The 23,844-nt window shown below is 42.8% G+C and overlaps 1 protein-coding gene across 4 annotated transcripts in view; it reads left to right on the top strand.

Annotated features, from left to right (window-relative positions):
- The window catches only part of OTOF (otoferlin), a 762,055-nt gene that overhangs the window by 401,094 nt on the left and 337,117 nt on the right, over nt 1–23,844 (top strand). For all 4 annotated transcript variants that reach the window (XM_030198653.1, XM_030198655.1, XM_030198656.1 and 1 more), the window contains exon 4: nt 5,546–5,645. In XM_030198653.1, coding sequence (XP_030054513.1) covers nt 5,546–5,645 — 100 coding nt within the window. The remainder of the gene's footprint in view (nt 1–5,545; nt 5,646–23,844) is intronic.

The following is a 23,844-nucleotide window of genomic DNA, read 5'->3' as shown; positions in this document are numbered from 1 at the left end:
TCAATTCCCACGTCAGGCACAGCTCCTTGTGACTCTGGGCAAGTCACTTAACCCTCCATTGCCCCAGGTACAAATAAGTACCTGTATATGTAAGCCGCATTGAGCTTGCCATGAGTGGGAAAGCGTGGGGTACAAATGTAACTAAAATAATAGCAACATTAGTGCATGGCCATTAAATCAGAAAATGGACAATTGCCCATTTCCCAACTGGTAGAAATGGCCTTAGCATACAGGAAAGGCCTGCATAAGAGCACTTTTTTTTGTCAATATTTTATTGAAGATTTTCAAGTGTATAATAACAAGAAATATAAAACAAACCAACTGATAGAACAAGTTGGCTTCTAACACAGTGCGTCCTTATGTACATCCAGAAGTTTAAAAGTACAGAAACTAAGATACCCTCTGGCTCTATTAGTAAAGGAGTGGTCTAGTTGTTAAAGAGGTCTAGTGGTTAAAGCACCAGTCTTGTCTTCCTGAGGTGGCTGGTTCAGCTCCCACTGCTGCTCATTGTGATCTTGGGCAAATCACTTAACCCTCTATTTCCTTAGGTACAAACTTTGATTGTGAGCACTCTAGGGACAGAGAAATACCCAGTGTACCTGAATGTAACTCACCTTGAGCTACTACTGAAAAAGGGGTGAGTAAAAACAAATTACACTAAGGCCACTTTTTGCTGCAGCATTTTAAAAGGGCCCCTTAATGCATTCATAAGTGGAGCATGGGGACCTGGGTGGATCCAGTATTTACGTGCATAATTATCACAATACTGTAAGCTACATGCTAAAGTACCACATTTATATGCACCCACTTAATACCTGCTATTGACATGACATAAGCGGGTATAGCGAAATGTTTACATGTAAATGCTGACTTATGTTAGTGTTCTCTAATAGAAGCCATTATAGAATTAACGCTTCATATGCTACATCTTGGAACCTAACTTTTGACTCCCTTTATAGAACTGCCCCCCCTTTAAAATTCCTTAATTGAAAACAAATACTTGGTCTTATAAATATATTAAAGATAACCCACTATAAGAGCAATACTATCAGAAAAGGTTCCGTCTAACTATATCTTAAATATTTTGTACACCATCAGAAAGTGTGTGAATCCTGTTTTCCAAGTGTGAGGCAGAACACTTGCACACCACTCTCAAAATCCTCATTGGTCCATGTTTATATATTTGTTATGAAAATACTTATATTTAATACAGAAGTTCAAAGTCTCATATATAGAAATACATTTATCTTAAAGGGGTGAATAATTCATCACTGCCTCTCACAGTCAAATCTTAGAGTAAACTGATCTTCTACCCAACATAGTGCTATGTTTCGCTATCATAACTGCATCAGGGAAATATTTCTCTAAAAAACAAAGAGGTCAGAATCATCTTCTTAAACATACTTGAATTTGAAATAATGTCCACAAGTTTTCTAACACTCATAAATATTTGGCACTCTGCCATGCATTGAATATCCCGCTAAAATGGTGGCAGCGTCCACAGCCACTTATAAGAAGGTGCACCTATGTTTAAACCCCAAGAATGTTCATAAATGACCAGAATACTGGCTTAGAGATATGTGTGTACACAAATATGTACATAAAAACACTGATATTCCAGCTACATGCTATTCTGTACACGGATATCTAAATGTGATGGTGTGTGACATGAAGGTGGTAGTACGTATGGGTGGAGTCTGGGAGTAGTGTGGGTAGGGTGCACAGTTACAAGCATAAATTATAGAATATTTTAATTTATGTATGTATAACCCGAGTCTCACCCGGGTTGACTCTGGACCCGCAGCACACAGGAATACTCTCATGCACATCCAACTTTCTCTTTCTCAGACGAACAAGATTGGGCACTGGTCCGGATTGTAGATGGGGTCTTTGGGTAGACACTGCTTTCAGACTTGTTCCCTGAAGCTCCTCAGTCCAGGAACCACATAACATTCCAGGAGGTTTAAGGATAGCTGGAACTTTATTTTTAACTGTATCAAATGGGTACTTTGTATCAATGATCTTTCTTTAGCACAGTCAGGAAGAGAAATAGCTCAAGTAACTCCAAATCAACCTCAGTCATCAATGGGCACATCTTCTCCACACTCAGAAGGAGTCTTTGTAAAGAGTAATTTCTCTTACAAGGCCATATACTCAGGCACAACCATGTGATGCCTATCCTGCAGCCAGTGAAACACCAAGGCTAATTCCTCCTCCCGGCAAATGTCTTATACTCGCCAGGTTGGGACCCCTTATGTGGCTATCTTCATTCATGGGTATTACCATATGATTAAAACCCAGCTTTGGACAGAGCACATCATGCCCTGAGCCCTGGTTATGGGCCAGCCTCCCCAATCCGCCTGAGGTTTGGCTACCAGCTTCTATGAACTTGATTGCCACTGTTCTCCTCTTAAATCAGCTTAACTGAAGTTAGCAATTCAGGATCCCCCTTAAACTATAAATAATAAGCACGGGTGTGCACTTTGAAACAAGACAGAGCAAAAAGGCAAAAGGCTGATAAGCATGTGAGCTGGAGACTCATGATCTGATAAGACATTCTTGTGTGCAAGCAGCCATGAGAGGGAGGCCAGTGTAAATAAACAGGAGAAAGTGGATTAGCAACTTAAGGGAAAATAGATGGTGAGAACAGAGAACAGAATGATCTCTGAGGAAGATAAGTGCTAAAGTAATGTGAAGCATTGTTTAACGTAAATGTATATAAGCAGCTGAACCAGATCATTACTTTGGAGAGACGGGTTCAGATAATACCTTTGTATAGCAGAGCCCGTTTTCCCATGAGAGACTATTAATTATATCTGTACCTTTATATATCCGTACTTTGGTAAGTAAATAAATTACTTTTCTCATAAGCAGCAGCCTCGGTCTTTTATCTCTACAAATTTTGAGTAACTGGTATATGAAGATTTGGAGAAGTGGTAAAAAGACCTAAACATTTACACTGAATTAATTCAAAACTTCTAAGGGTAACTTGACAGGGTGCTTATAACAGTTCAGGCTCTAGGCAATCAAGGACAATTTCCCGCATTTACTCTCCCTATTTGTTATCTACCAAACTCCTCCCTGCTCTGTGTCTTCAAATAGGGGCACTTCGATATGGAAATGTTTTCATAAACCTTCCCTGGGCTGGGTTCCCTCCCACCCAGGGTTTATGCTAATAATTCCAATTCTAACCAAGGATTACACATGTTTATTAGCAAACTTGATGTAAGTATTTACACCAGCTGTACAGCTGGTGTAAGTGGTTGTTCTAAAGACAAGTGCATATTGTTCTGTAATGAAAAGTAGGCAAATAATTTTCTTCATAGAATGGTCTGCAAATAAGCACGTTCTTGGTGCCAAAAAATGGCACACTGTAATAAAATTATCCTGAGCCAACTGAGGTGCCTGTTATGATGGAGACAAACTAACACTCTTCAAGGAAATTGCTGCTACTAATTTAAACAGTGCCAACTACCATCATATGGTAGGTGTTTTTTTGAGCTACCATGGAAGGCTTCAGTGGGATTGCCTGACCCTCTGTAACTGGGCTAGCATTGCATTTCTAATGCATTCAGTGGTATGCTATTAGCCCTTAAATGAGAAACCTCTTGCTAGGGCCATCATGCCAGCAGAGAAGGAAGAGATAATAAAGGGGAAAATGAAATGTAAAGAATTAAAAAGGTTTGGGGGATGTCACACCAGCAGGGCTCTATCCTGTACTTTAATAACATGAGTACTTTTATTTTCCAGACAAGAGACCCATGCAACAAGTATAAAGCTTTTCAGAGTTCAGTCCTGAGTCATAAGAACATGAGAATATAAGCGTTGCCATACTGGAACAGACCAAAGGTCCATCAAGCCCAGTATCCTGTTTCCAATAGTGGCCAACCCAGGTCACAGGTATCTGGCAAGATCCCAAAGGAATAAAACAGATTTTATGCTGCATATTCTAGAAATAAGCAATGGATTTTCCCAAGTCCATCTTAATGACTTATGGGTTTTTCTTTTAGGAAATAATCCAAATCTTTTTAAAAACCTGCTAAGCTAAAAGCTTTTACCACCTTCTCTGGCAGTGAATTACAGAGTTTAAATACACATTGAGTAAAGAAATGTTCTCTGATTTGTTTTAAATGTACTACTTAGTAGCTTTTTTGCATGCCCCCTAATCTTAGTATTTTTGGAAAGAGTAAACAAGCGATTCATATCTACCTGTTCCACTCCACTCAGTAATTTATAGACCTCTATCATATCTCCCCTTCAGCTATCTCTACTGCAAGCTGAAGAGCCCTAGCTGCTTTAGCCTATCTTCATAGGGAAGTTGTCCCATTCCCTTTATCATTTTGTCAGCCTTCTATGCTCCTTTTCTAATTTTTCTATATCTTTCTTGAGATGTGGTGACTAACTAGCACACAGTATTCAAGGTGCAGTTGCACCATGGAGCGATTCGAAGGCATTATAATATTTTCATTTTTATTTTTCATTCCTTTCCTAATAATTCCCATTTCAGATCATGTAAGACCTCGGACTTGTGGCACAGAAATACAGAGTCCACACATTGCAAAATGAAGCAAAAAGTAGTCATCCTAAAGTGTTTGCAGAAAGGGCTTTAAAGTATTTATTTATAATTTATTTATTCATGTAATTTACTAGACCACCCTTGGAACACACAGCAGGGCAATTTGCAATAAAATAAAAGATTACAACATCATCCTCAGGAATAGGGAGGGGGATGTGGGGAAGTGCAAGTAAAAATGTTCCAGCTGTGCATCCCAGAGGTTTAGGCATATGAAAGCTGGGAAAGCCATGTTTTCACAGCTTTTTTGGATGTTGAAAATAATGGATATACAGTGGTAGGAAATTCCAAAGATGGGGGGAATGAGCTGAGGTAGGAGAAGGCAGAATGTCAACAAATTTCCAAGTATAAATGAGGCAGTGGATGTGAGAGTAACAGGGCCTGAGAGGAGTGATGGGTATATATAGAGGTATAAGGGAAGATCTTGGGGGCAAGTCAAGGTGGAATGAAGTTTGAACCATTGTACGAATTTTGAAGATTAACAGCAAAGGACTGGTTGAAGACATTTCAAGGAAGACAGAAAAAGACCATAATACAGGGCATTGCAATAGTTGATCTTGGAGATAACAAAGTCAGAATCAGAAATTTAAGCTGAGTAGCTTGGAAATAGTGTCTAAGTAGTAATTATTTAAACAGAACAAGAAAATGAATCTTCTTAATAACATATATTGTTTCATAAACTCTGGTTAACTGAGCCTTATGCAAGCAGGAAAATAAAACATTTTAGGTTGGATATTCAATTTATCACAGAACTTGTTTGCAAGTAGTTGATTTCCAAACTGTAAACCCTGTTAAAGTTATGGCAATGTACTGATAGTTACCACATGCATATTCATGCAGTTGATTGCTTAGTGTACTTTAGCAAACATGCCTTATCATCATTTTAATTGGTTGAATATGATGTATTTTTTTTCTGGATTCATTTGCAAATGATCTTATTCTTCTGGCATTTTTCAATGATTGTTTTTCTAGACTCATTGGAACTTTCCGGATGGTGCTACAGAAGGTTGTGGAGGAGGCCCAGCTGGAAGTAACAGACACCTTGATAGATGACAACAATTCAGCCATTCGGGTTTGTGTTTTTCTTTACAATATTTATTGTTATTTCATTACCAGAGAAGAGCTGAGTGATTTTTTTCAGCACAGAAAAAAATAACTAGCACTCAATTGTTCAATAGATAGATAGATACTACTATTCCTATTTATCATTTGTATAGCGCTATTAGATATAGATATAAATATCAATAGATATATTGTAATACCAGCTGCCAACTTTTCCAGCCCAATAAATGAACTGTTATAATTCACCATCTAATAGATAACAATTCATTATTTGTTTCAATGGATGAGATTGACTCAAAATCTCAGTCTAGGGGAAGCTGATTGTACACAGTTTCTAGAAATGTTTTCAGATCTTTGAATCAAGACTTATCCACAAGTGACCCAGCCTGAGTTATTTTACTTGTCTCCAGATCTTTACTCTCTGACTACAAAAGTGCAGACCATGCTACTGAGCAACAATAGGCTAAGTGTGCCTGCAGTCTGAAGTACTTCCTTTGCCATAGACCCCCTCAGTTTCATTACATTTTCCCATACTCTCAGTCTAACCCTATATAGGTGTTCTCTAGGCTTGGATCCCACGTGAGTGCCCCATCCGCCATCCCCCACCCCCCTCTTAATCCATCACTTCAAGATTTTTGACCCTCATCTAAGGCAGATGGATATTCTCTCCTGAAGAATCAACATAATCCAGCATATGGATTTAAAATATATATGTTTGAAGAATATAATGGGTACTAAATAGTCAGAATCCTAGTGAAATTGCTATTAAAATATTGATTATTACAAAGTCATAGAAAAAATTCATTAATGGTATTGCACACAAATCAGAAAATTCAAAGGTTTTCTCCTCCACCCCAAAGGCATCTTTGGCATTTCTTAAGTCTTCTGTGGCATTTTGCACAACACTGAAGATTTTTTTTTTAATGACATCAGACCACCATTATTTAAAATGCAGAAGATGAGAATTTTATTCATGCAGGTAAAAATAGATTTAGGCATGTTAATAGCATAAAAACATAAGAATAGCCATACTGGGACAGACCAGTGGTCCATCTAGGCCAGTATCCAGCTTCCAACAGTGGCCAGTCCAGGTCACAAGTACCTGGCAGAAACTTAAATAGTAGCAACATTCCATACTAACAATCCCAGGGCAAGCAGTGGCTTCCCCCATATCCATCTAAATAGCAGACCATAGACTTTTTCTCCAGGAACTTGTACAAACTTTTTTTTTAACTCAGATTCGATAACTGCTGTTATCATATCCTCCAGCAATGAGTTCCAGAGCTTAACTATTCATTGAGTGAAAATATATTTCCTCCTATTTGTTTTAAAAGTATTTCCATGTTTGGCATTGATTGAAACAATATGCTGTTGAGCTCTCTCCTGCTGCATGGAGCTTTGCGGGCAAAACTATAGTAAAGCACAAAGGAAGACCACGGGTTTATCCATCTGAATCCGATGGTTCTCCTGCTCTGGTGCAGCAGAAGATGTGAGCTTCACAGTGTCTGCAGTAGGTTCAATGACGCGAGCAGAGCCACTCCTGAAAGGAAAAAGGGAGCTTGGCATCTTTGATGCGACCCTTATCCTGGAGTGTCCAGAACTTCCTCCTCAACCTGGAAGTGTTGAGGTGTCCACAACTGTAAAGCCGACGGATGTCGAAGTTGCCGTTGCAGCTGTTGATGGGGCTGGGGCACCTATAACTTTGGCAAGTGTGGGGAGTGGTGAGGTTGTTTTCTTTGAGGCTGGTGCCACTGGGGGATGGCCTCAAGCTGCTCAAGCTGGTTTGCAACAGCCAGTAGGAGTTTCCAGCTGTATAGTAAGGAGGAAGAAACGAGAAAAAGTCTCCTTGGAAGAGCTGTGGGACATTATGGGTGATATGGAGGAGTCCTTGCTTTTGCATTTGGATCAGATTCAATGAGATAGAGAAGCTCTTCAATCCCAAGCTACCTGGTATGAAAATTCTGTGACTCAATTCGAAGAAAGACTTGTTATCAGTGAAAGAAGTGCAAGTGACACTGATAAAAGTTTGAGTAATTACTCATCAAAATTGGAGACTCTGGAAAATTATGAAAGGCGGTTAAATCTGTGGTTTGTTAATTTTCCTAGATCTCCTGTTTTGTCACCAATAGATATGTTGAAGAAATCTATTATGGAAAATCTGTAAGTCCCTAAAGAGTCTAGTCCACCTATTATGTGGATTGGTGTGGAACCTCATCTCAGGAAGCAAAGAAAGATCAGCGGATACTTTTGACCTGATTGGGTTTTTAGAAGCATCTGGTCCTATGGTATCTACTGCCACTTTAGTTGCTTCCTTTGCTTTGGAGCCAGACCGTAACTGGCTCCTTAGATTGTATTTCCATTATAAATATATTGAGGCCGATATTCAGAGCTATTGAATGAAAACAACCTATGACCACCTAAACTTCAGGAAAGCACTAAAAACCAACCTGTTCAAAAAGGCATACCCCACCGACCCAACATAAACACTTATACTCCTCAACACAGCAAAACCAAAGCTAGTAATGGACACCACATATCCTTTCCTCTCTTCTATCCCCATTGTACCAGAAACACATACCTTTATTCGACCACAATATCATCATGTATTTGTTTCACTACCGGAATTGGCAAATGCCTTTACGGTACTATGTAAGCCACATTGAGCCTGCAAAAAGGTGGGAAAATGTGGGATACAAATGTAACAAATAAATATATTCTGTTATATTTGCCAATAAATCAGTTTTTGAGAATACGACAGATTTGCTCTTCTTTGGAGGAATTTAAAGTACAAGCAGGGATATTAAAAGAGCATTTTTGAAGAGGGGTTATCCAAAGAAGGTGATTAAACAAACCTGCACCAGCATCATTCCCTGCACTTGCCTCTTAGACAGTTGTATTGGCCATCTCCTCGCCAACTGAGGGGCCGGTCTGCCTCCAGGATTTGATAGGGCAATATCTGGGCTTTTGGTTCTGCTCAGGAAGGGCTCCACTTCCAGATGCCCTACAGCCATGACCTCAACCAGTGTCCTTCCAGGGATTAGGGGAGCAGTTCGAAAGTTAAATGACCAAAAAATATTAACCCCTAATGTAGCTACAGTTACCTGGACATAAAAATACAAAGCAGGTCACAGAAACAGCATTGTGGGTCACAGTATGGAGCAGACTGCCCACCTTCATCACCATTGCACTCTGTAGCCATTTGTACCATGGGGGTTAACAATCTAGCCATTTTCCTATACCAATGCTGCCACCAGATATCTGGTCTGAAGGAAAGCTGGGGTTGATGGGCCTGCATGGTCCATGACATACGCATTGGTGGAAAGGAGGTATGCTAGTCTCCCAGTCCAGCTCCATGCTGGAGGCTGGAACCAAGTTCCCACCACAGGTATCTCTTGGTCACCTTAGTGCTCCCTTATCTCTGTGTTGGAGCCCTGTGTGATGCGCTCCACTGCCTCTCATGATGCTCCCTCCTCTGTTCTGCCGATGACTATGCGTGCTCGCTTGGGGGAGGCTGGATTCGGGTTGACACTGCTTGAGCCTGCCTCTCGCTGATGTCATCACCCTGGGCCTTCTTCTGCAGTTGTTGATCTCTGCCTCTTTAGCTTGCAACAGGTTGTCCTGGTTCCAGTGTCCCGCTCAGCACCTGCTTCCAGCTCTGGCTTCAGCTTCCAGCACAGCTCCAGCTTTCAGTCCTGGTTCCAGCTTCCAGCACAGCTCCTGCTTCCAGCCCTGGTTTCAGCTTACAGCACAGCTTCCGCTTCCAGTTCTGGTTCCAGCTTCCTGTTTCCTTTGATGTCTCTTTTGGAGCAAGTCCTTTAGCAGGGACTCACCTACCGTTTGCTATAGTCTGTCTGTCTCCTGGGCATGCAGGCTATGCTGATCCACAATGGTCCAAGGGCTCACTCACCCTTGAAATGTAACATTTGCTAAATAGTCTAGGTAGACATTTGCACTGCTGGCCTCAGGTAGTGGGTCACATGTACTGATGTGGACCATAATTTCCTTACTCGAAGTATTTCCATGTTTGTTCCTGACAGCTTGCAGCAGGAGACTAGCCCCCAGGACCCAGCAAAGCAATATCTGGCCTCATGACAGTTTGGGAAAGGCCCAACTCCTAGAAGCCCTACAGCCATGACCTGGGAGAAGGGAGTGGAAAGAGAGGCTGCAGTTCTGTGTGCTGCCCCTACCTCTCCCCCTCTGGTGAACTTGGTAGCAGCTTCCATAGACCTTATACCTCTCTCAAGTGCTGTAGTGGGCAACCTTAGATCAAATGTTATCACAGGCTGTGGCACGCCCTAAGATATTTGGCATCACCTGATTTTTCCCTACTGGAGGCACAGAATGATGGTTTGGGGTGTGGCCTGGGATCCTGGGGGGGGGGGGGCAGGTTTGAGTCCCACAGGGTCTTCATCTGCCGCTATTGGGCCCTTTAGGTCCTTCTCCTTTAGTGCAGACCTCTGGTAGAGCACTTGACATTCAGGGGGAGCTGCTCTGATTGTTGACACTGAGGGCTCTTTGGACACTTTTCTCCCCATCTGTCACATGGCTGAGACTCTGATGTCAGTTTAGGTGGGCCCACCAGCAGATGGAGCAGCCTTCAATTGCTATGCCCTCCAGTGCATTTGCTGGGGAGGCTATTCCAGTGCCCATTTTCCCCCTCCAGTGAGGGTATGTCCCTCCATGGTCCTCCCCCTCTTTTGCCTCCAGATGTGTCGGGATCCATTAACACTTCCTCCCATGCTCTCTAGGGGGTGTCCTGGTCCTAAGTAACCTGATCTGGGGCATACTGTTCCTGGGTGGGCTGGAGATGGGCAGCCTAATCCAGGGTGGGTTTGGTCCTGGATGGCCTGATTCAGGGTGGGCTGGTCCTGGGCAGGCTGTTCAGCAGCCTGAGGGTGCCCTGTGTGTGTAAATGTTTGCAATAGATATGAACACATTCTACATGGCTTGCATATTGGTGCATCTGGCTATCATGAAGCAGGGACAGGGACATCTGGGGGCAGTTGTTACCTGGAAGATATGTCTGAGGTGTGGCACCAATGAGATGACATTGCAGGGAACCCCAGAGGCAATGAGAGCTGTTTGTCCCCTGAGAGGGTTGTCTGGCTATGGGCATGCAGGATAGGTTCTGGCTCTGCTGGATCAGGCACTTGCTGGGATTTAATATGGTACTGTACTGTTGCATGGATGGGGCCATTGTTACCGGTTTTGTCAGGGATGTGGGTGTATGTGCATCCCAATGTCTATGTGTCTTAGAGCTGGCTAGGCACTTTTACGTTTGATACATAACCTTTTGATGACCACCTTTCTCTTGTGTGTGCTCTCCTGACTACCTCCCCACTGTGAGCTATAATGGGTAAAAACCTCTAATCCCCCTGTCTATCCCTATCACTGCCCTTCCTAATGGGTGGAAGGAACAGCATGTTAAAGCTGTCTTTGTTAGCTCCTGTTTATGGCATCAGGAGATCCAGGGTGTCTAGAATTTTAAATCTTGCCACTCTACTTTGCTCCACCCCCCTTTTCTTCCCTACTATTGTCCTAGCTCGCTCTGCTTGACTCAGATTTCACTGCCCATCCTACCCTACCCTTCCCTTCCCCCTTTCCTCTCTACCATGGCATCCTCCATTTTTTAAAAATTCCTCTATCTCTTCCTGCTTCCGCACTGAGCTGCCCCGCACTGTCACCCCTATTTGTGTAGACCCTCACTGATCCCCATGGGCCTTGCCTTTTCTAATGCTCTCTGTTATATATAATTTCAGAATGATGCTGTAGGAACACATTAGTGAAAAATGACAGTAGTAAAACCTCTTTTGTAGCTGAGCCTCCGGTTCTGTAACAAGTGCATTAAGTTTCACTTCCTAGTTGTTGAGTATAAATGATTGGTTTGTGAAGGATAGAATTGGTGTTTTCTCAGCTGCTGTATAGAAGTCTATTGTACACAGAGTTATGAACGGATGTTGTTCTGGAGCTGCTATAAAAATTATGATGAAAATAAAAACAGTAGCAAAACCTGCTGAGGCATCCATTGCTTACTGGGAAATTCCCAACTAGTTATCTAAAAATTATTTATAATGTTCCACTAAAAGAATTTTATTAAAGGTTTTTATTAAACCTTCAACAACAAAGCAATACGTTAACACAACCTTTTTCAAAACTGTGACTGTACAGTTGCTCCTAGAAAAAGGTCATGCCATTTATAAAAGAGACATGTCCAGTTGGAGCTCTTTGTAACATCTGGCAAATCCCATTGTCTAAGATAATATTTTTCCGCTTTATGCCATCATCCATTTGTATTCCATTTTACTGTACCTGCCTGTCAGTGTGAAGCACTATGAGTAATGAACAGTAGGGGGAACATTTCAAAATCCTTTATACGAGCAAACACCAATTTATACGCATTAACTGGCAGCCTGAAAGTTGTTCTCCCTCAGTACAGCTTAAAGTATTTGTGGTCTTCCTTAGTAGATGTACTCGGTGAGAATAATTCTTTATGGGGTTGCTAGATTTAGGCTACAAGAATGCATATAAATGCCAGCGTTCAAGTCTTATATGTGCATATGTGACATATATGCATGTAAATGACCTTTTTCTGGCTACACTTATGCACTAATAATCAATGGCGTGTACAGTGGGTGTTCACGTGGGTGAAGCATGGCTGAGGCACATACTTAGACATGTGCATTATAAATATTGTAATCTGCACACATTCTGTTCATGAGCATTGACACCAGCTGTATGGATGGTATATGGATAACTCCTAAAATGTAGGCATGTTGGTAACCTATTATGTTAGTATTCTAAAATGGAAAATAGGCATCTACTTTTTCTTATACAATAATCTCCAAATAGGCACATTCTTGGCACTTTAAAATAGGCTAGCAGAAGTCAACCAAGGCAGAAGAATGCTGAGATCCCTCGACTAATATAGATACAAAGAAACTGGGGGAAATAGACCAAGCTAACCAGATGAGGAAGCTTCAATCACTTGAATAAAGTTTATTGATGAAGACTTGATGCGGTATCATGTTTCGGTCACAGCCCTGCTTCAGGAGTCTTGGTAGAAAATATTTAAAATAACGCAATGGTCAGTGGTCTATCTCATAAGAGAACTAAAAACAGTTGGTCTTCGTCAGGAACCCTTAACATGCACAGTATTCTAAATGTAGCAATCACAAAAGTGTCAAATGCAATTCAAGTCGAACCAAGCTGTGCCGAATAGCACAGGCAAAAAACAAACTGGCAGCATTCTGCATGCAAATTCGACCTTAAAGTAGGCTCCCATTTATAGAAGCACCCTTGGAATGTACATTTGGTAGTGTTCACTTGTTATAGCAGCTTAAATGTAAGCAAAATCAATGGAATGTGTGTTAACTTATGAATTAACACGCATGCCATCAATTTTCACACATTATGATGTTCTAATGTTGGTTAAAAATTCTTAATATGAAAATGGCAATTCTATAATTGGACATTTATGCACTCCTTGCATGTGTGTATTTACAGAACACTAGCACTTTGCAGATTCTATTGCTGGCACGGTGCAATAAGCGCAACTCATAAGTACTTAAGTGTTGCTATACTGGGACAGACCAAAGGTCCACCAAGCCCAGTATCCTGTTTCCAACAGTGACCAATCCAGGTTACAAGTACCTGGCAAGATCCCAAACAGTACAATACATTTTATGCAGCATTCTCCTAGAAATAAGCAGTGGATTTTCCCCAAGTTCATTTTAATAATAGCTTATGGACTTTTCTTTTAGGAAGCTATCCAAACCTTTTTAAAACCCCGCTAAGCTAACTGCTCTTACCACATTTTCTGGCAGCAAATTCCAGAGTTTAATTACATGTTGAGTGAAGAAATTTTACATTTTGTTTTAAATTTACTACTTTGTAGCTTCATTGCATGTCCCCTAGTTCATGTATTTTTGGAAAGACTAAACAAACAATTCATAACTACCCGTTCCACTCCACTCCACTCTGCAAGGGTGTATGTAAGTGGCAAAACATGTAGATGCAAGGGGGGGGGGGCAATATATGTGGGCAGAGAATGAGAAGGCAGTGGACAGTTCTCCTACTTATGTGTGTGACTCACAGAATACTATAAGCTACGCTCATCCCGTGCCCCCAGTTACACCAGATCTATGGCTGGTGTAACTGTAGGGGTGTAAAGGTTGGGGACAACAATACCAGGTTATGCTAGTATTCTATAACAGAATCTGGGCACTCAGAAGCCATTTTTTGAAAACTTTTATTTATAACTTTCAAGAAATTATAATAAACAAGTATCCAGTTGTTCTGAAAAACAGCATACTTAATATAGCATTTAACATTTAATGACTCTCTAAGGAAATAAACAAAGAAGTAATCAGTTATAATATAAAGACAATGCATAAAGAGAGTAATCAAAGAATAACAGAAGGAAAACAAAAGAAGCCTCCTTAGACCACAATAATTGGGGGGAGTAGATGGAAAACTTAAAGAGAGGCCATTAAGGAATAAAAGAAAGGCAAAGGTTTAACAATGACTAATAAACCTGTATCTTCTTCATTGTTCAACTTGAACCTGGATCTTCTAATCTGGAGCTCACTTCCCATCTAAGAAGGATTCCAATTATTCTGGACAAAAAAAACATAAATCCCACCATATTTAATTAAACACTTGCATGAGTAAGGTAATAGAAAAGATGCTCATATATCTTTAGTCTCTTGTCTCATGGCTAGGAAAGTTTTCCTCCTATCTTGAATAGATTTGGTGACATCAGGATGCTTCCAAACGTTTGGACCATGAAACAGCATTCTGAAGGTAAAATCTCATCACATTATTAAGGTCTTGTTAGAATACAAAAGAGATAATCAAGTGGCTCTCTTTGCTACATCCGATTTCGATTCCTCTAGTAAAGCTGACAAGTTGTTCAAATGTAAACAGCCTTCTTTAACTTGAACAGCCTCTGGTCCACCATTCCTTGGCTCTTTAGAAGTAGTCGGCATAAAGTAAAATTTATTCCAAGGAGGTGTAGTTTCAGAGGTAACATGAAGAACTTCAGTTAAATATTTCATAAGTCCCCAGGGAGCATGCCAGCCGGCTTAAGAAATTTTAGAAGACAGAGATTTAACCTCCTATTACAGTTTTCAAGCTGCTCTATCTTCCTTTGAAGAAATAGTTTATCCTTAGCAGTAGCTGTTTTAAAGCCTTGCAAGTCTTTTACAATTTTTTTTTATTTGTTAAAACTGATTTGCACTATCGAGCTTAAAAATATCCATAGCAGATGCCAAATAGACAAAGATTTTACCTCTTTGGTAGATTCAGCCATAGACTTATTTAAAGTTTGAAGTCCTTTCCAGATGTGCTCCAAAGTGACCCCCATGGAGGGCAGTGAAAAACCACCAAGCCCTTCAACGGACCTCACAGTCAACTTTCTCTACAAACAAGCTTTCTCTTTTATGAGGCTCAAAGAAGCGCCTTCCATCTCCTGAGCCTCTGCAGACTTAGCAGGAGCAGAATCTGGACACAGGGGAGGGTTAGCAACAGCAGGGGAGAGAGAAACCTCCAGTCACAGAATGGAAGACTCTTCCACATCTTCCAATACAGTGGGGCCTCTCGATGTACTCACAGGGGTACCAACGTCGTACCACTCCATATGCAGATGTACTGGCGAGGAGGTTCAGGGTGAAGATGAAACTGCCCAGACCTGTCCTTTCCTCTTCATATGGAGCATCAGAAACTACAGCAGGAAACAAGGTAAGAGCTACGGAATTGTGGCCTAGTCAGAGCATGAACTCATGCTGCCAGAAGCCTTGCCACCATTTTGACACTCCCCCACCCAGATGCCATTATAACATAGACTGCTCAGTGTGCAGTGATGGTTAAGAAAGCAAATAGAATGTTAGGAATTATTAGGAAAAGAATTGAAAACAAAAATTAGAATGTTATAATGCCTTTGTATCACTCCATGGTGTGACTCCACCTCTAATACTGTGTGCAATTCTGGTCACCGCATCTCGAAAAAGATATAGTGGAATTAGAAAAGGTACAGAGAAGAGTAACAAAAATGATAAAGGGGTGGGATGACTTTCCTATGAGGAAAGGCTAAAGCAGCTGGCGTTATTCAGCTTGGAGAAAATACAGTTGAGGGGAGATATGATAGAGGCCTATAAAATACTAAGTAGAGTGGAACGGGTAGACATGAGTCACTTATTAACTCTTTCCAAAAATACTAGGATTAGGGGGCACACAATGAAGCTACTAAGTAGTAAGTTTAAAATGAATCAGAGAGAATCTTTCTTAATTCAATGAGTAATTGAACTCTGGAATTCATTCTCAGGGAAATGTGGTGAAAGCAGTTCGCTTAGCAGGGTTTGGATAATTTCCGAAAAGAAAAATCCAGAAGCCATTATTAAGATGGATTTGGGAAAATTCACTGCCTATTTGCAGCCTAAAATCTGTTTTACTTGGGTTCATGCCAGGTACTTGTGACCTAGATTGGGCTTGATGGACCTTCGGTCTCTCCCAGTATGGCAATGCTTGTAATCTTAATTTCTCTCACCATCTGTGCTCAGGGTACCTAAATTGAGGTGTCCACTTATAGAATTATTCCCAAAATGTGTGGAACAAAAGAAATCAATGAAAATCAGGGAAAAAGTCCAAAACAAACAAACATTTTACTGTGCACACCCCTAGCAGGTACTTTTAGTTAGGGTTGTGCTTTAGGGGGATCGAAGACTAATGTAGATTATATTTTCAGTTCTACATGCTCTATTTTCAATAGAATGTTTAGGAGTCAATATTCAAAGTGATTTAACCAGCCAGCTCTTGGCTGGTTAAATCACTTGTGCAGGATATTCAGTGGCACATAACTGGTTAGTATCGCTGAATAGCAGCGCTGTACAAGTTTAAACACGGGGAGGGACAGTCCCTGCTCAAGAGAGCTTACAATCTAACGGTAACAGACTACGTAGTCAGTGTAGGTAACAGGAATGGGGAAGGTGTTAGGCGCCAAAAGCAAGGGAGAAGAGATAGGCCTTGAGTAAGGACTTGAAGATGGGCAGGGAGGGCGCATGGCGTATGGGCTCGGGAAGTCTGTTCCATATCACCACTAACCACAAAATGAAAGTCGGCACTTAACATCCTAATTTATGCAGCCATATCAGACCCCATACAAGTCAGACCGACCTTTATATGGTATCGCTTAGGCAGTTAAGAGCTGAATATTGCACTTAAGCGTATAAGAGATAGTGAGCCGCATAAACCCAGATCTTCAATGCCAGTGCTTGGACATGGCCCAGCATTGCTTATCTAGGAATAACACCGCCAGCAGCTAAAAAAAAATTTGACCTCCACCAGTTAAATATCTACCCCTTAACTGCACAAAAAGAGGTGCAAAACTTGGCAGCTGCAACGCAAAAGGAAGTGCACAGTCTCTCTTTGAAATATGATAAAGTTTGCAGCTAAAATAATACTTGCAGACTTTGACCCAAAGTAGACATTCTAAAAATTGCCCTATAAAATATTGTCCAAGCAATAACACCCAAATGGTATCCAACTTAAAAAATCAAAAATTCAACTTAAATCGTGCAACAGTTTTGTCAGATATTTATATAATACACACTTATCTTAGAAAACTTCATTACAAACCAGCTTTTCAACTTCCCCAGGACCAATGGTGGCTAATGTTTCGCTTTGCTGCTTCAGGGTCCAAGAAACTGGGGTTTCAATTCAAGCAGCCAATCAGATGTTTCAGCTCCAACCAATCAGCTTTCTGAAAGGTTGATAAAGGTGGGAAACTGTGAAGTGGGGGAGGGGGATGTTTTCCAAGAGAAAGGAGGGGTGAGCCTCAGTGTTCTTCATGGGACGGTTGGGGAAACCCCAGAAGGGGAGAGTCATGATATAAATTTCTGACAAAACTATTGCATGATTCAAGTTGAATTTTTGATTATTTAAGTTGGACACCTTTTGGGTGTTATTGCTTGATCTAATGGAAGGTTTCTGCCAGTGATGAAGAGCATATCTTTTGGACCTGTAAAATATTACACAGTACTTCTGTATATACCATCTATGTGCAACAGGTTGTGGGATATGATGAGTTAAGCACGGAGCTGTGAATCAGATAACTCAGCAAGTCACTGGAGTTATACTGTAACTATGCTGCATCCCATGCCTTTTCTTCAGTGTGGTATCCATAGTAACAGCACTGGAGAGAATAGACAATTGTACTCCATAAATTCTTCCCCAAACTTGCAACTCTCTCCTTATCCTGCACCATGGAAGATAAGAAGTATCCACATATATGGATAGTTACTTATTTTCTTTTTCTATTTTTTTAAAAATCTATTTTAGACCTGCTAAGGCTAGCTGTTATGATGATAAGAGATGCTCCCATAGTGTGACTGAAAAGCCTGTGCTTTCAAGCTAAACATTTCCAGCACTGTAAAAATGCAAATGGTCAAAGCCAACCTGCCAACCTGCAGAGATCAGCTGCAGAGGGAGAGGTCATCAATTATAGGAACCAGTTCACAAAAGTCATTTACCCATTCTCTGCCTAAAGGATGAATCAGATTTGTAGTGTGAAAACTCATTTTTATACCAATTTCAAGCGTGAGAGCCTGAATGACAGAATTGCATTAAACATAATGCCTATACTAAATCCATCACATTTGCAAACGTGCTAGGCTGCTGTTTCATTAAACAAGGGACATTTCTCATTTTCTTGCATTGAAATCTAATTATCGGTTTTACTACCTGAAGAACTCCTCCAACACTGTGCTTCATGGATATTTCACGGCTGCTCGTTAAATTTGGCAAACCACCGAACAATAGGGGACTTGCTTAGCACACCTGCAAATGAGATCCCCCTGAACTAACCACCAGACCCATCACATACACATGCCTCGAGTTCCCCTCTATTGTTACTGTTAGCTATCTGGAAAAATCCATTTTGCTAAAATAAACTAAAATGCTTCTCCCTCCCCCATTTCTACTTCAAATCCCTGTTTTACTGCCTTCCAGCCCTGATTTCAGAGATCAGTATTCAGAAGGGACAGTACTATTTAAAAAAAAGGGGGGGGGGCAAAAGGATATACAGAGAATCTGGGGGTGTTTGAGCAGTGGATGGAGATGGAGTGGTGGCTGACGCTGTGTCCTTTCTCATGGATTACCATGAATAGTTTTTAGACAATTTGAATAAAGCTGGACTCAGCAAATCTGTGATCTGCTGTCAGCCAGTCAGCTGTGACACTTCCTAATCATCAGTGAATCCCAAGGATGCCGAACTCCAGTAACACTTTCTGAGCCTGATTTAGGCAAAGGTTTCTTCTATTTTATACCAGTGGAAAAACCTTTCATAAAGAACATCTTTCGCACATACCTCCGGATTCTATATAGCGCGCCTAGAGATCCGTGCCGAAATTCAGGCATATTCTATAACAAGTATAACTTAATTGACTTAACAAGCTAATTATCATTGGTAACAGCACTTAACAAGTAATAATGAGCACTAATTGGCAATAATTAGAATTTACATGCACAATTCACTAAGCGTGTTCTATAACGTAGTACCAGGGGCGTAGCTATGGGTCCCATCCAATGCCGGCTCAGGCCCGCCCGCCCACCCAAACAAACGTGGCTGAAAAGCGCACAAACTGCAGCAGCCTTCTCTCGTAGCCATAGCGTAGCGGCGCCCGCTCAGCTGATCCAGCCAGCCCACCTACCTTTCAGGCTTGAGGCAGAGGCAGACGGCATGCACGGCACGCAGGCGCAGACCTCTAACCCCGTGCGTGATGTCCTCTTCCGCACTGAGGCCGCTGCGTGCTGCTGATGACTCAGATGACAGAGTGATGATGTTGTTCCATCCTACACGGTATCCAGCGGCTGTGCATGGCGGCGCGCACAGCCTCGTTCTCGATCCACTCCGTCCATCTTGAGATAGTGAGTGTGATATAAAATTACAATCGAACTGTCGTGGTGCAACTTTACTGCCAAGCAGCTGCCAGCCCACTGAGCCCAGCTCAGCACTACAGGTAATAAATTTTTTAATACGTTTTGTTTTAAACTTTTTACATCATAATTTTTAACATTTTTTTAATTAAGCTAGCTGGGGCCTGGGCAGAATTAAAATTTATTGTTGGGGAATTTCTGGGTGGGGTAAGCACTTCACTGCCTAGGGCAAAAAATGTATATATTTAATGATTAAAGTATACCTTTTTTGCCCTGCAGTGAAGAGCCCACCCCCACCCAGAAGCCCACCACCATGACCAGCCAGCATTTTGATTACTGTTGTAATCAAATTGATGACTCTGGTCTGGTGGGGTAGATGTTTCACTGCTTAGGGCAATGAGGAACTTAAAATATATATACTAGTAAAAAAGGCCCGTTTCTGTTAGAAATGAAACAGGCGCTAGCAAGGTTTTCCTTGGAGTGTATGTTTCAGAAAGAGCGTGTGTGAGAGATGGAGTGTGTGTGTCAGAGAGAGAATGTGAGAGAGAGAGAGAGAGAGACAGAGTGTATGTGTTTGTGCGAGAGAGAGAGTGTGTGAGAGACAGTGTTTGTGTTTCTGTGTGACATTGTGTGAAAGAGAGGGACAAAGACAGTGAGTGTGTGAGTGAGAGTGTATGTGGCAGACAGAGAATGAGTGACTGCGTGTGTGGTGTGAGGAACCCCCTCACCCCCTCCCTCTCTCCTGCCCCCTTGCAGCCAGGCATGTGCAGCGACCCTCCTCTCCCCGTGTTCCCCCTGCAGCCACCCATGTCCAGCATCCCCCTGTAGCCACCCATGCCCATCAACCCTCCTCTCCCACTGCTGCGTCCTTCCTGTCTCCCCTGCTCCCCCTGCAGCCACCCATGTTGTCTCAGGCCGCCCCCCCCCCTCAGCATCCCTCCTGTCCCTCTGCAGGCACGCATGTGCAGCGTCCCTCCTCTCTCCCCTGTCCCCCCTGCAGCCAGCCATGTCCAGCGACCCTTCTGTCCCCCTGCCCCCCCTGCAGCTACACATGTCCAGCGACCCTCCTCTCCTGTGCAGCCACCCATGTCTGAGGACACTCCTTTCCTTTTGCCCTGTTCCTCCCCTGTGGCCAGCCATGTCCATCGACCCACCTGTCCCCCCTGATGACCACCAACCCTTCTGTCCCCCTGCCCGCCCTGCAGTGTCCATCCTGTATCCCATCCCCCTTGCAGCCACCCCTGTGGTGTGTGGAGCCCCATCCCTATCTCCCTGTCCCCTGCCTCCCCTGTAGCCACCCATGTGCAGCGACCCTCCCCTCCCCTCCCCCTGCTTCCTTCCAGTCACCCATGTCCAGCGAGACCCCCCTTCCCCCCCAGCCGGCGCAGCACCCAAAGAAAGCCCCTTGTCCCCCCTTCGCGTTTCACCAAGCCCCTCCCCCCTCATCAACCCCCTCGCCACTCACAACCGCTAATACAAACTGTGTCCGGCGGCTGCTGCTTCTGCTATTCAGCAGAAGCAGCCCGTACATAAAGAAAACCAAAAAAAAAAATCCTCCTAAAACGCACCTCCGTTGAGAAGCATCTCACATTGGCTGAAGTTTCAGCATGTGCTGCTCCTCTCCCCTCTGACGTCTCGCCGCTTCTCCGGGGTCTTCCGGCAGGGGCACTGACGTTGAGGGGAGAGGAGGAGCGGCTGCAGAGACGTCAGCCAATGTGAGATGGTTCTCCACGGAGGTGCATTTTAGGAGGTTGTTTTTTTGTTTGTTTGTTTTCTTTATGTACGGGCTGCTGCTGCTGCTGAATAGAAGCAGCAGCAGCCGCTGGACAGAGTTTGTATTAGCGGTCGCGGGTGGTGAGGCGGTCGATGTGGGGGGGAGGGGCTTGGTGAAGCGGCGGGGGAGGGGTTGGGTGATGCGGCAAGGAGGGAAGGGGGTAGGGGCTTTCTGATGCCCCGTTGCATGGGTTGTTGTGGCAATGTGGCAGGGGGGCACTTAGAGGTGCACCGTCGAGGCTGTTTGTGTGTGTGTGTTTGTGTGTGTGTGTTTTTTGTGTGTGTGTGTTTCTGTGTGTGTTTCTGTGTGTGTGTGTGTGTTTGTGTGCGTGCATTTGTGTGTGTGCGTTTGTGTGTGCGTTTGCGTTTGTGTGTGTGTTCATGTGTGTGCGTTTGTGTGTGTTTGCGTTTGTGTGTTTGCGTGTGTGTGTTTGTGTGTGTGTGTTTGTGTGTGTGTTTGCGTTTGTGTGTTTGTGTTTGTGTGTGTTTATGTGTGTGTGTTTGTGTGTGTGTGTGTTTGTGTGTGTGTTTGCGTTTGTGTGTGTGTTTGTGTGTGTGTGTTTATGTGTGTGTTTGCGTTTGTGTGTGTGTTTGTGTGTATGTGTATGTGTTTATGTGTGTGTGTTTGTGTGTGTTTGTGTATGCATTTGTGTGTGTGTGTTTGTGTGTGTGTGTGTTTGTTTGTGTGTGTGTGTGTGTGTTTGCGTGTGTGTGTGTTTGTGTGTGTGTTTGCGTGTGTGTGTTGCGTGTGTGTTTGTGTTGCGTGTTTGTGTGTTTGTGTGTGTGTGTGTGTGTGTTTGTGTGTGTGTGTTTGTGTGTGTTTGTGTGTGTGTTTATGTGTGTGTGTTTGTGTGTGTGTGTTTATGTGTGTGTGTGTTCGTGTGTGTCTGTGTGTATGTGTTTGTTTGTGTGTGTGTGCGGGTGTGTCTGTGTGTATGTGTTTGTGTGTGTGTTTGTGTGTGTTTGTGTGTGTCTGTGTTTGTGTTTGTGTGTGTCTGTGTGTGTTTGTGTGTGTCTGTGTGTGTATGTGTTTGTGTGTGTATGTGTATGTATGTGTTTGTGTGTGTCTGTATGTGTTTGTGTTTGTGTGTGTGAGTATGTGTTTGTGTGTGTCTGTATGTGTTTGTGTTTGTGTACGTCTGTGTGTGTGTGTTTGCGTTTGTGTGTTTGTGTGTGTGTGTTTGCGTTTGTGTTTGCATTTGTGTGTGTGTGTGTTTGTGTGTGTGTGTGTTTGCGTTTGTATGTGTTTGTGTGTTTGTGTGTGTGTGTGTTTGCGTGTGTGTGTGTTTGTGTTTGCGTATGTATGTGTTTGTATGTTTGTATTTGCGTGTGTGTGTGTTTGTGTGTGTGTGTGTTTGTGTGTTTGTGTTTGCATGTGTGTGTGTTTGTGTTTGCGTGTGTGTGTGTGTTTGCGTATGTGTGTGTTTATATGTGTGTGTGTTTGCGTGTGTGTTTGTGTGTGTGTGTGGGGGGGTTGCGGGTGGCTTTTGTGGTCGTGTGGTTGGGGAGTTTGCCAGCAGTCTGTAGCGATTCCTAGGCAGGGGGAGGAGTACGGAAACACTCCCCCTGCCTGGGTCGTTGTTTGTTGGAGGGGGTTGCCAGTTGGTAGGGGTGCCTTTATGGATCCCTTTACTCTCTGTGTTCCGCCCTCGAGGGCGGGGCAGAGAGACATGGTGAGTTGGATGGCTTCACCACCATGAACTTACGAACTGTTTAGGGATTTTGCAGATGGCTTCAGCAGGTTGTCTTCAGAATGTTGAGGTAGCGTTTTATGTACAGATGGGGCGTGGCTGAGGGCGGGTCTATGAGTGAGGGTGACTGGTCCTAGCCTATGAAGACTACAGGATTTTTGTGCTTCTCTGCCTTGGAGTGAGCTTCTCTGCCTTGGAGTGAGCTTCAGAACGTTCAAGGTGGAATTTATTAATATATATATATATATATATATATATATATATATATATATATATATATATATATAGTGCCCACCCATATTAGCTCTGGGCCCAGCCAAAATGTCAGGTCTGGCTACGCCACTGCGTAGTACACCTAACTTAACCTCATTCTGACCCTGCCTTTATACTTCCTGGTTCCTGTCCTTTCAGCAGCCTTTTTCTGGTGCCATATGGTAACAGTAAGCCGAAAGGATAGGAACCAGGAAGTATAAAGGCAGGATCAGAGTGAGGTTAAGCAGGAGACCTTGGGAAGGAAGAACTGAAGCCCCAGCATATGCCTTTATGATGTACATTTAGCTAGTGTGACTTGTCTGAGGTGAGCCAACCTTTTGATTTGAAGACTTGGAGACCTTGTTCTGAGGTCTGGCAGGAGCCAGGCCTGGAAACCTAGAGAGAGAGCTTATACACTGTGGTTTGGGCCCTATCAGCCACAGGCCCATTTTGAGACTTTTCATAGAATTGAAGAGACTGTACCTGACCCTGTGAAGTAACCGGCTTCAGGATTAACTGAATAAAATACTTGCCTTATTTTATAACCGTAGGGAGCTGTGTTGT

This window comes from Microcaecilia unicolor, chromosome 3 (assembly GCF_901765095.1).
Source record: "Microcaecilia unicolor chromosome 3, aMicUni1.1, whole genome shotgun sequence".
NCBI classification, from domain to species: domain Eukaryota; kingdom Metazoa; phylum Chordata; class Amphibia; order Gymnophiona; family Siphonopidae; genus Microcaecilia; species Microcaecilia unicolor.
The sequence above is the reverse complement of the archived record's forward strand: the minus strand, read 5'-3'. Positions and strand labels throughout refer to the sequence as shown.